Here is a 13,290-nt window from a genome sequence, read left to right as displayed (position 1 = left end):
ACTCATCAGCGCACAAACAAACAGATTGTATTTGCCTCTCATCACGCTTTCAGCTCGTCCGGCTCCACATTTGCTCGCCTGCCATCCGCGGCTCCATCTCTGTTCACCCTGTTGGACTGGACGTCCACACTGTAAGTTCAAAAAAATAAATACATTGAAAAAAAACAATCAAAATCTCATGGCATTTTTATTCACTTATTTTTTTTGATAATCAACATGTACATTTTTTTCTGTTGTTTTACTAGATTTTAATCCATAGCACAGTTAACAACCGTTAAGAGTTCTTTAACATTTTTCATCTGTATTATACACTTTTTTTTTCAAAATAATTGCAGAATATTAATACGTTACATGATTTAAATCCAGTAAAAAAAAAATAAAAAAAGTGGGCTTTTACAGTCAAACATTGAAAATATCTCAGCAGTTAAACATGGTGGATTACTGGGAAGTTAAAAACTGTAAAAAGAAAAAATATATATAAATTGAATTAAATAAATAAATCCTGTAAAAATAAGAGTAAAATAATGACATTTTGTAGCTGTTTTAAAGACAATGCAAACAAATAAATAAATTGATGTGGAAATTAACTACATTTTTGGCCCTTTTTTTCTTTCTTTAGAATCAATGAAAAAAAAAAAGCAAATGTAACAAATTTAAATAAATAATAGAAGTTTAAAAAATGATTTGCCATTTTCAGTTCTTAATATAAAGAATCATGTTTTTCAAATAATCATACACACACACACACACACACACACACACACACACACACACACATATATATATATAGTTTTATTCTTTTATCAAATTATTAAATTATTTATTTAGTTTACAGCAGATATTTGATGTGGACACTTTTTCTAAATTTTGGCCTGTTTTGTTTTTTGTTTTTTGTTTTTTTTTGTTTCGTTTTTTTTTTAAAGGAATTTAATCAGTATGTAAATTAATACTTTTTTTTCTGTGATTTTACTAGTTATTATCTGTAATTTATCAAAACACTGAACATTTATAAAATAACAGGAAGTTATCCAAAAAAATTTGTTAAATGTAGTTTTTAAAATACTTTTTTTAAAAACATTTATTTATACTGCAGTCTGTCATTTAAACTCACATATGTACTATTTGCATGGTTAATATCTGTATATTTTAGGACTATGTTAAATAGACTTGAATCACCTGGTGCTTAAGAACACTCACATGTACATATTTGTATGTGTGATCTTTTGAATGAAACAAGTCGGGGATAACCCGGGGCCCAGTAGAGTCCGGTTTGAGTCGGAGTCGGGGCAGTCCGACTCGGCTGCAGTAGGAAGGGAGTCATTAAACTCCTCCAACTCGATGGACCGACAAATAATTACACTTCACATGCTGATTACAGGACTGACCGACAGCTGCCACAGCCTGAAGGTGGGAGGCCGGTTCCCTAGAGGTCGAACTGTGACGCAGACGGGCCTTCCTCCCTGAGGAGCATCAGCTGGATCCACTGAAAAACACCCACTTATTCATCCCGGCTAATGAATTGTAGTTTGAGCCAAGATGAGTGAAACTGCATCTAATGCAACAAAGTGAAAGAAAGCAGCCCGTCAGCTTGTTTTAACATCCCCACCAAAGATGCTGCATCCTCTCTACAGCTTATTTATTTTATTATTTTCTTGTTTGGGGGGAGTTATTTCACTTGAACAGCGCTGGTGATGCTCACATCTGCTTTAACGCTCTCCTCCATGTTGGTATGTGGATGGAGTTACTGTAACTCAATCACATGTACTCTCCAGCCTTGGCCCAGCTCCTGTCTGTGACTTCGGCATGCGCTCCGACTGTGTGCTAATGCTGAAGACGAGTCGTTTCGTTTTAAACGACTGAGATGAAATGTTAGACACCATTCCAGATGTAACATTATTCAGAATGTTTGTTATGTGGCTCTTCCCCGGAGGGTTTGACTGCAGCCCCGGGCTTCGCAAACAGAGCAAACCTAACACTCCCGTGTCCACTCAGCCCACTGATTGTCAGTCTTTTGCAAACATTGACTTATAAGGGATGGGAAGGAGGAGTGCCTGCACAGCTACACCACAGTTTTAACAAGACCTCGCCTCTGCATGTCACTGTAAATCTTCCCTGCTGACCAGCTTACAGTGACTATGATCAGGTCTGAAACAGCACAGACAGGTGACAGAACAATCACACCGAGCAAAGAGCTACTTCTGCACAGGTCAGGCTACAAGCACCACGAGCAGAGCGGCACTTGGGGCCTCTGATCTGGTCTTGTAGTTGTCACTTTCGTGTATGTGTGCAGCAGAAAGGCCTCCATTTTCACGTGAGTGCGAGTAAACCCATGTGGCGGGATGCAGGAAGTGTGAGCTCAGTGGTGAAGAATAGAAAGTGGATGTGGACAGGGGTTATCTGAGGTCGGACGCGTCTTCAGCTCCTCCACCAGCCCAATAATGAAAGTGTTTGATATTAAGGGAGCTCTGCAGGATGACAAACCAGTATTTGATATTTGAAGTGAAAGGGTTGATGATGATGAGTCATTTTTAAATTCTTAATATACAGAATTTTATAAAAGCAGAATAATGTTACGATCAAATATTGAAAACCTGGCAACAAGAGAGCCACAAAAAAACATGTTTAAAACGGTGGATTACTGCAACGTTTTTGTTTGTTTGTTTGTAAAAATAGCAGCAAATAGCTGTAAAATAATGAGATTTTTAGCTGATTTAAATACACTAAAATAGCATGTTTTTTTTGTCACACACTGTGAAAGAACAAGTTGCCATTTGTCAAACTGCAAATTTTTTGAAATGCACATTATTTGCAGGAGACATGTAGATATTTTTTCTTTGTGATTTTACTTGATATTATCTGTACTTTAACAAAAAAAAGGGAAAACCTGTATTATATGCGTTTAAAAAAGTTTGCTATTTTTCAATTCTTTATGTATTTTTTTAATACTGACATTATTTGCTGATTTAAATATGGTATAAATAATATAATTTCACAGTAAAATGTTATTTTAAAAAAATATAAGTAACTACCACTTATTAACACACGTGTTTTTTAAGTGGATGCCATTTAAAATTTTACCCTTATTAAAAAAAATAAATAAATAAAAATAAACTACTAGTAATAATAATAATAAAATATTTTTTTTAAAAATCAGTCAACATGTTTACTTTAAATACTTTTTCCTGTGATTTTACTAGTTATTTGTAATTTAACAGAAGATTAAAAATCTGTCAAACAGCAGTAGATTGTTTTAAAAAATTACAGTTAAATTCTGAGAAAAACCTTCACTTATACTCCATTCATCCATTGTCTATACACTTAATCCTCACTAGGGTCGTGGGGGGGCTGGAGTCTATCCCAGCTGACTCAGGGTGAAGGCAGGGGACACCCTGGACAGGTCACCAGTCTATCACAGGGCTACACGCAGAAAGATCCTGGTGCCCCCACCGGGATGCGAACCAGCAACCTTCTTGCTGTGAGGCAACGATACTAACCAACTTCTCCACCTTACAGCCCTCACATCTACTCATTGGTACATATTATTTGCATGGTTAACATATTTTAGGACCATAATAAATAGACTTGCATCATGTGATTTCACATTATGCTGGAGAACTTACAAGTTTATGTATTTATTTGTGTGAAGAGGTTAATGACCAATGAATGCTGATTTGGAAATGATTCCTTTAATATGAATAGTTGAGGAAAGAATCAGTCCAGCAAACTGATTCTGCTAAATTATCCCTGACAGTAGATTTTGGTTAAACTCATATCTCTTAACTCCGTGCAAACAGAGAGGAAGAGATAAGGCAGTCAATTCGGATTTTGAAATATTTACATTTTTACTAACTCCCTTTTACTCCCTGGATGAATTTCCAGGAATTCCATTCATTGCAACGCCTGTATTTATAGGCCTGACCTTCGTGTATGGATTCAGCATCAGGGGTCCTGGTCCAGGGTGGAGCTCTCCCACTGGAAATGAGTCATGTCAAACAGAGGAGAGCCCCAGATGCTATCTCTCAGTGGTGGGCATGCCCATCCACACTTTCACACATGCACTGAGTCATAATGAGTCAAAGACCCACACCGCATCACTCTGCACTCTGCACTCTGCTGCGTTTGTCTGTCTGGTTGCCGCGGCAACGAAATAATACGTTTACAGGAAGCTGTCCCATTTTGGATTCAGTCCAACATGCTTTAGTCGACTATAAGGCACATATGAACGCAATTAATGTTGAATATCAGTGGAAATCTGGGAGTGAGGCTGCCAGAAGAAATATATGTTTAAAAAAAGTGGAAAACTTCATTGCTTAAAAAGTGTAAAAATGCTAAAAATAGAAAATAAATTAAATTAATTTACACATAAAAAAAATTACCAAGGGCACATATCTGTAAAATAATGATGTATTTAGCTGATTTAGATTACAGTAAAGTGATGTCATTTATTGGCTACACTCTGTAAATAAAAATTAACGACAACATGTAAAAATACTGATTTTTGATTTGGACATTATGTAAAGTTTATGCCTATGTTTATTTATTTCTTTTTGATAGTCAACATGTAAATTAATATTTTTTTCCTGTGATTTCATAATATCATATCTGTAATATCACAAAATAAAATTGTGAAGTCCTTTATTTACATGTTTTGTTTTCAAATAATGACAAATACCTGTAAAATTAGGATACTTTTGCTGATTTAAATACAATAGTGCTAAACATAAAAGAACAAATTACTACTTATGAAAGTAAGTTCTTTTACGGTTAACATAAGCTCTGCAGAAGCCTGATAATGATCCTGATCATATGAATCAGGTGTGTTGGAAGAGGGAAACATCTAAAACATGCAGGATTGTGGCCCTCGAGGACCAGGATTGGACACCCCTGATGTAAATGAATGCTTTTCTCTGTGACTTTGCCAGTTACTATATGTCATTTAATAAAACATATCTATTACAGTGAATGGTCCAAATCAAGCTTTGTGAAATGTGTTATAATCCTCCGCCAATGTTGCCACATGTTCGATTAAAATACATCCTCATTTAATTGTGGCGATTGGACATCTTTTTTTGTAAAAATCAACAAAACAGACCACAGAAGTAGATCCAAATGTAATGCCATCATGTCACCATTAAAGCTGGGAACAGTGTTGACAAATAATCCTCGAGAGCAGATAACAGCTTTTAGTTACCACGGCACCAAAACAATGATCACCGGCTCCCTCCACATACACTAAGTCAGTAACTAAGGCAGCTCATGCGCTATTACGCATGGTGCGTCTATATTGGGAGCCCTGGCTGTGAACCAGAGGGTCACTCCATGACGCAGCGACGCACGCAGGGCGTTGTTCTTCCATAATGAGACACTTTATAACAGAACGTCAGCCCTGGCATCAATCTAGTCTGAGAGCGACTTGGGACGGAGGAACTACCGCTGTTGGACTCGTTTGGGGAGGAAAAAAAAAACCAAAACCCAAAACGCTGCTTTTTTTTCTTCTTTTTGCTTTCTGCGAGCCTAACTTCTTTTTATTGTGGGAATACAAGCTCCGCGCTCGAAGTAAGTGGACTTTACTCTCTTCTAAACTTTAAATGACTCAGTCAGTGCTGGCGGATTAAACGCGGAAACTGCGCTTTTCTCAGGGCTTCATGACGCTTCATTGCGCGCACTGACAGAAGAGCTGTCACGGCAAACAAACGACTGATTTTAAGCTTAACGTTGCCGATTAATACACTTACACGAATCGTGATTCTCCACCTTGTTTTTTTTTAACTGCTTTCTCTGTTCTCTAAAGAAACTACTCTTATGGTGTTAATGACACACACTGGCAATTTAAAAGCTAATTTCTCACCACTAAATGGAACAAAACATGCAATTTGAAAAGACTGTCAGGTAGATTTTGTGCCAATAAAAGCAAAGATGTACTCCTTGAGATCAGCTTCAAAGTTTAATCAAGTCATCTGAGACTAATTTGCCCACAACATTAACAATGACCCACTCTGTCTTAAAACTGACATTAAGGAGGGAAGAAGAAGAAAAAAAACAGGTTGGATACAGTTTCCCTGCTGGCTGTCAGTGTGAGCCGGCTGCAGCGACACACCCATATCTCACCAATTTGACATCCACGCACACACTGATACATGTTGACAGAGCGTCTCTTGTCCTCGTTGCCTTCCAGATCGACTGTAAAGATGCTGCTCCTACTACTGGGAATTATCCTCCTGCACATCGCTGCTCTGGTTCTCCTGTTTGTGTCCACAATTGTCAGCGTGAGTACAATTGTCATCATTTGCTCAAATGCTGCTTTAAGTTTGCTGAAAACGTACAAAAAAAACATGCATGTACGCTTAATATCCTGAAGAAAAAGTATAGCATAGAGGATTAAATACAAGCGGACTCTCTATTGAGGCTTACAGGCTTGTTGTACTTGCATTAAGAGATGTAAAATCAGCTCTTTTTTTTCCTTTGGTTGCTCTTTTCATGTTATTAAAACCTGTTGTTGCCACCAGGTCTGGACATCGAGTGAAGCTGGCACCTCAGACCTCTGGACAAACTGTTCTATTGTCAATGGAGGATACCACTGTAACCCAGCATCAACTGGAGGTCAGACACCTGCTTCATATTTCACTTTTTGTCTTCTTTAAAGCACATTTGACTTTTTAATTCCTCTGCATTTACACCACAATGGTTTATTCTGGGTTTTTAAACGTTGCTCTGCTGTGAAACTGCGAAAAAAAAATTAAAAATGGCTTGATTAAACTTTTCACCTTGTTGATGGTGTGGGTGTGTCGCGGCTCCTCTGGGACTATGGTGCCATCTAGGGCAGAGAATGTGGCTCTGCCTCCATGAAGCACTAGCTGATAGGCTGCCACTGTATAAATAGTCGTGGTGTGATGTCCATATTCAGGGTCTCGTGTTGGGACTCCATGGTAACAGAGGCGAGAGGGAGCCGGGAGACGATCGGGGTGGGGCCACGGAGAGTATTTAAAGTTTTAGATCTAGTCTGAAAGCAGGGAGACCTTGGACCACCTCGTGCAGAACATAGCATACTGATGGCGGGTCACGCCCCAGTGTCAGATCAGGGTGTCCAGTGTTGGTTTGCAGGGATCATTAGGACCATTTTAAGGCGGCAGCTGCAAGCGTTAGGAGATTTATGACAAAGATGCACAGAGACAGTGAAGATATTTTGGGAATGTAATGCAACTTCCATTTTTAAAAAAACAAATGATACAGCAACAAGCTCCTGTGAGATGTGCGCTGTATGTTTTGCTGCTAAATGTGTCGTCACCGTGGTGCAGGAGGGGATGATGTCATTTGTCTAGAATGCTCGGCCAGTATATGTGTGTGTGTTTTGTCAGCAGCAGCAGCAGCGCCTGCCTGCTCTGCCAGGTAGTTTGATGGTGCAGCCGGTTTGTTTGACTTGCTTTCATTAGCGTACTGACGCAGACCACTCCTGCGACCTGGAACCTAGCCCACGCGACTTCTTGAATAAACAATCCAAGAAGGCGCGTGGGCCAGTTCCCGGGTCGCTCTGTGCTCTTAGCTTTGGGAGATGGAAGATCTCCTCTCTTGCATTCATTTTCTTTCTGTAGGTCTGCTGAGCAATCAAGTTCCCACTAAAGTGAGTCATAATGGTTGTAATCGCGGCTATTTTTAGTGAGAAATCTCTCAGACTTTGGAGTTCCTCCTCGCTTGTTGCCCTTGGTTACGAAAATATTGATGACGCCCCCAAGTGCGAGGTAATCATACCGCAGTTATTACACGCCGAGTGAGTTAAACATCACATCCTCACAGCCAGGAAAATTACTTCATAGAATTTACTTGGTCTAAAATTAGCCGTCGAGGTAAGAATGTCTTTTGACGCCGCGCAGGCCTCCAGTACATAAACACAGCGAGGTAAATACTACTCCTCGGCACAGCGGAGTGTGGATGGAAATCAGAAACACACAAGCAGTAGAAATAATTCAGCTGAAGATGCACAACCACAATAATAAACCAGTCCCCAACTCAGGCCTCTCAAGCCAGGAAATGCCCGATGTCACTGTTTCCCACCAGTGAAAGGAAGGAAGGAGGTTTCTGTTTATCAGAGAGCAGTGATGTATTGTCTCTCACAGCGTTATCACAGAGTTATATATAAATATATATATATATAAGTCATTCGAAAACAGGATCATTACAGTGGAATCTAATTGTTGCTCTGGTGCATTTTGCGGATGATTTGCAGTGTGTCGTGTTTCCTCCCATATCTCACCCCTGAGCCGGTGTAGCGATGTTGTTGTGGGCGGTAACCCGACTCCAGACTCTGTGCAATTGTTGTGCAGATTCTCCAGGAAAGCTGTGAGATCTTTCTTGAAAAGTCATAAATACGCAGCGTTGTTATCACCGCGGTTTAAGTGTTGACATAACGCAAAGGAAGTTGCCTCTTAACCATCCTTTTCGTGCTAATAAACTACACATTGTGGCTTTTTTTCTGTCGTAAGCGCGTCACCATAATGCAAGAGAATCAATAAACCACACATGTGCCAGAGTGTTGAAGCAAACACGTCTGTAACTCTGTTTTCTAGACTTTTCTGCAAGATTTGCTGACATTAGTGGAGGACAGGAGCTACAGAGGAGATTATGCAACTGCTACACAAACAGACCTGGGTGGTCCCTTTTGTGATCAAGCACCTTGGCAGCAGTTGTGTTAGAAAACACACAACAGCAAAAAGCTAAAGAGATACAGAGATCTCGGGGGGGAGGAAGCAGCCAGGAAAGGGAGCACGGCTAAACCCTTAAGACAAGAAATAGATCCTGCTTGGATATCCGAGGATTCCCGGCACAGTGGCATGATGGGAACACAAAAACACGACGTCAGACGGACGGCTAAGTCGATGGCATTCCCTGTCGATACCGGTGTCTAATGGGTTAATGGCGTCTCACGGCCTGGCCTTGGAGGGTTAGCAGTCAGGATCGATGTGGTGCATTCGGTCGGAGGTCCTGCTGTGAGGGGAGCTTTTAGGAAACAGGATACCTAGGTTTCATTGTTATGGATCCATTACGCATTCCCAGAAGTAAACATGGTCAGGGGGATATCTCATTATATTTGGGAGGACGCCAAAACTCAGCACACTTATGCCGTCTTCATTTGTTTTCCTCCCATCGTCTTGTATACACAGATATGGATAATGCTCTGGCTAATGATAACTATGGGTGAGTTATTAATGACTGCACTCTCTTTCTCTCTCCTGCAGAGTGGATTCAGGCGGTCCAGGCTGTCATGATCCTATCCATCATCTTCAGCTGCCTGTCCCTCTTCCTCTTTTTCTGCCAGCTCTTCACTTTGCAGAAGGGCGGACGCTTCTTCCTCACTGGAACCTTCCAGATCCTTGCCAGTGAGTTCCACCCCTTCTTGACACTTTCTCACAAACAGCATAACTGAAATCACGTAGGCTTTAGGTTAATCAAGACTTTATTCTTTGCTTAGCTTTACAAAAAGCAGTTTGTTTAGGATCCAACTGTCATTTTCTTTCATGAATCAACTCATCACTGAACTGCCAAAAAGAAAAGCGTTGAATCGATAGCAGTATGCTAATCTTTCACTTTTTAATTGATCACTTCATCTGTGAACTGTATCAATAATAGAGCAACACCTGAGTGTTCATTAAGTCCACTTAGACAGGCAAACCACTGGTGGATGCTCACACCACATTTTCCACGGCAGAGAATTAAATTAAGAGCATCTGAGCCAGTTGCTAATGGTTTTTATGCTCCACTTGTCTATTGTGCTTCATGCCCTTTGGCCAGAGAGCAGCTCCACTGCCAGTCCATTGTTTTCTCTCTTGGCAGCCCTTTGCAAAATCCCAGGTTTTCTCTCTCTCTATAATGTGCCAGTGCATTGCCCTGGCTACCAGGTGCCCACTCAGCCAAACAGGAATGACACCGGGAGCGCTGCCAGCCGTGCAAGTTAAAATGTCAGGAAGGCCGGCGGTGCGGGGGGCCCGACAAACAGATCATGCCACGTCCGACCAGGGGGGAGGTGGGCAGGCGGGGCTCGTAAAAGGCCAGACTGGTGTTCAATAAGCATCTGTGATGTAATGTGGAGGGATGCCTTCTGGGGGAAAAAAGACGGAGCTGCTCGCCTCCGCTGCCAGACAGGGTTCAGATCAGGACACGAGTGCCCAGCGCGGCAGGGAAACACGATCCGATAATAGAACAGGATGATGCTCATGTCGTTTTATCGTTTCACTCTGCAGGTTTGTTCGTGATGAGCGGCGCCATCATCTACACGGTGATGAGTCCGGTGTGGGTGTCGGAGTCGTACGCCTTCGGCTACTCCTACATCCTGGCGTGGGTGGCCTTCCCCTTGGCGCTGATCAGCGGACTCATCTACGTCATCTTGAGGAAGCGAGAATGAGCCGCCGCTCCGCCCCAGTGTTCCCAGTAACCCTCTGCCCAACTGCAAGTGTTATCAGTCCCCCTCTGAAGTAGTGACGCCCAAGTCCAAGTGGCCGACAGAGGCCAAAACATCACAGCGAGGGAGGAGGGGGGAGTAATACCAAAAATACAACATGCAAACCAACATAAAAACACACCAATACTGTCTCAGTTAAAAGATGTATATAGTATCTATGGTTTAAAACCTATTTATAACACTTTTTACATATATGTACATAGTTTTTGTGTTGCTCTGCCAACGGATACTATGAGCTTTGTTTTAGCTGATTAAGTGCCTTAGTCTTTGTTTGTAATGATGAAATAATTATACACTATTTTGTTGTGTTTTTTTTTGGCCCTTTGTTTTGCCAAAGAATTAGAAAAAAAAGCAAAAAAAAGTTTCTTGAAGTATATTAACCAAAGTGCATGTATAGAAATAGAAGGGTTAAGTGAACTTTTCTCTCTCTTTTTTTTTTTTTTTCGGATGGGCTTGCTTTACAAAAAGAGTGGTAACATCCATGGATGTAGCGTAGCCATGAAATATAGATTTGGTCCTTTTTTTTCTATTTGTGAATTTGCAAGTTTAAGTGTTTTTGTTTTCGGTATTTTTCTATTTCTTATTTTCAACAAAAAAGATGGTGCTATGTATTTATCATTCCTATTACTGATAGCAATCATTTACAATGCTTCTTGTTATTGTTTAGAGTCAAACCGCTTGCCATTAATTACAACAAAAAAAAAAGTGAGAATCAGACAGAGGTACAGTTGTGCATAAGGTGCCTGACTGCTTCTTTAGGGAACACGGCCTATTTCACTTTGCAGTGTCTGAATTATTAGTTGTTGTTGTTTTTTTTCTCTTCATCAGCTACTGTAAAGGTTGAGGTGGTGCATTGATAAAAATCTAAAGTCATTTGGAATGTCAGTATTATTCTGCAAGTTTGGAAAGAGTTTGGGAGAAATAACTTACGCTTTATTTTTCTCTCTGTTTTGCCTTCATTTCGCATCATTCTGAAAGTTTCAAAAAGCCAAATTTTGTTTTTTTGTAGAATATCATCAAGAAGATAACACAGCGGGGCATTATAGCCAAATTTAACAATACTAGGAACCACCGAGTTGAAGCCATATCAGAAAATACCAGATGATAGGAAAAGGATATTTAGTATTAACTCTACAAGTGAAGAAAAAAAGGACAGAGAGGTTTGCAGTGATGATACAAAAATGTCTGTTTCACATACTTGAAGTTTGACATGCTGCAGTCTCTGCCCACTGATGTCTACGTGTTGTTGTTTTTCTTCCTCTTCTACTGTATAAAACACTGTTTATATGTTGTGCATAACAGATGTTTGTGACAATCTAGCCTTAAAGAAAAAAAAACAAAAAAAAAACTCACTGACTAAATAAAACTACTCTCACTAATGCTGTGTACTCCACTGTTACAAGGGACTGGATTCACTCTAACACTCGATGCATGTAGAAGTCGTTTTTTTTTCTTCAAGGATGTTGTTGACGCTGTCTGCCAATAAAACTCTGAAACACACCTTACTGAGCTGCAAGAAAGAAAAAAAAACCCTGCCAATTGAATGGGAATTAAAATTCTGAACCATTTGTGGTGATTAATCTGTTCTAACTGACAACAGATGCATGTTCACGTGCTGTGATCGAAGATGTCATGTAAATTCCAGCCGGTTCGAGTCAGCCTTTTGCGGTACGTGTTAGTGAATCAAAATGAGCCGCCTCGCAAACACTGCATGCGACCCGAGTCACCCACGCCGGCTGCAAAAAGGGCTCGGCGCGCGATGCCAGTTATTCGAAGCACGCGGCTCGTGTTGCAGTGTCAACAGTGTCGTGACATCAGGAGTAAGAGGAATTTTGAACGCTGTACGAAAGCGTCTGTCGCTTGACATCTCCTGTGAGACCCTCTCAACCCAAACAGAGCTATGTTGTGGTGGATTAGAGCATTTAATTCATAGCTTACACTAGCTGGTCTGCTGTGTTCTTTTTTTGTTTTGTTTTGCTGTGTGGCATGATGCTCATCACAGGGTTCAGTTAGAAGACGCCGCCTCTAATGACAACTGCCCTCTACTTTGTGCAAAAGCTACAGCCTCGACTGTCTCTACCATGTTTACATCTAAACTTCCACATGCTCTTGATATTACCAAAGCTACTTTGAATTTACCCATTAAAGGATGTTTCTTACCACCACCACAGTGGGGCCTTTTTTTTTTTGTGTCTTTCAGTTTGCAGCACACACTCATAACATCCGATCAGTACGGATGCCCGTTTCGATTAAGGTTGCTCGCAGATTGTCGCTGTAATGAGTCTATTCCTTTTAAAGACTGCGGCCAGTCGACAAGCTTCTGAGCCGATGATAGGCATCTAAATCTCCGAGCAATGAAAGAGTACTCTGAGGAGGAGGATTCGAGTTGCAGGCCCAAGAGGTCGCAGCCTCCTACTGCCTCCCCCCCTCTGACATACTAGAACCGGGTGACATAGGGACACTGCAGTCTTGTTTGCATGTTTGTGGGCGTGTTTTGTAGTTTAGACTAAGAGAAAGGCATTAAATCCTGTAATAATATGTGTATTTTACATCACCATGTTGTGCCCACCTTTCTCTCTCTCAGGATATATATATACATACTTATTAATTTAACATTTTTTTCATATTCTGTGCAATATCGCCATCTGCTGGTGTAACACAGCAGCAGCACCAACATTTAAAAACCACACCAGATGGACAAATGCTGCCTCTCTGTGGTCCAACACGAGCACTGCAGTTAAACCCAAGACCCACCACGGTATCCAGAGGAGATTCAATGCCTCCCCTGGGTGTAGCGCATCATATTTTCCCTACTGAAGTATGTTAAACCTCATTAACTC

The 13,290-nt window shown here is 40.7% G+C and overlaps 1 protein-coding gene across 1 annotated transcript; it reads left to right on the top strand.

Annotated features, from left to right (window-relative positions):
- The first annotated feature begins 5,401 nt into the window (after positions 1-5,401).
- On the top strand, positions 5,402-12,618 carry pmp22b (peripheral myelin protein 22b). Its single transcript, XM_008303363.1, has 5 exons — positions 5,402-5,556; positions 6,176-6,266; positions 6,507-6,600; positions 9,231-9,371; positions 10,233-12,618. The coding sequence occupies exons 2-5, from the start codon at positions 6,189-6,191 to the stop codon at positions 10,391-10,393; spliced, it is 474 nt and encodes a 157-aa protein (XP_008301585.1). The 5' UTR covers positions 5,402-5,556; positions 6,176-6,188; the 3' UTR covers positions 10,394-12,618.
- Positions 12,619-13,290: the final 672 nt, after the last annotated feature.

Source organism: Stegastes partitus, unplaced genomic scaffold, assembly GCF_000690725.1.
Source record: "Stegastes partitus isolate 25-593 unplaced genomic scaffold, Stegastes_partitus-1.0.2 Scaffold1990, whole genome shotgun sequence".
NCBI lineage: Eukaryota > Metazoa > Chordata > Actinopteri > Pomacentridae > Stegastes > Stegastes partitus.
Note: the sequence above shows the minus strand (reverse complement) of the source record. Positions and strands in the feature narration are given on the sequence as shown.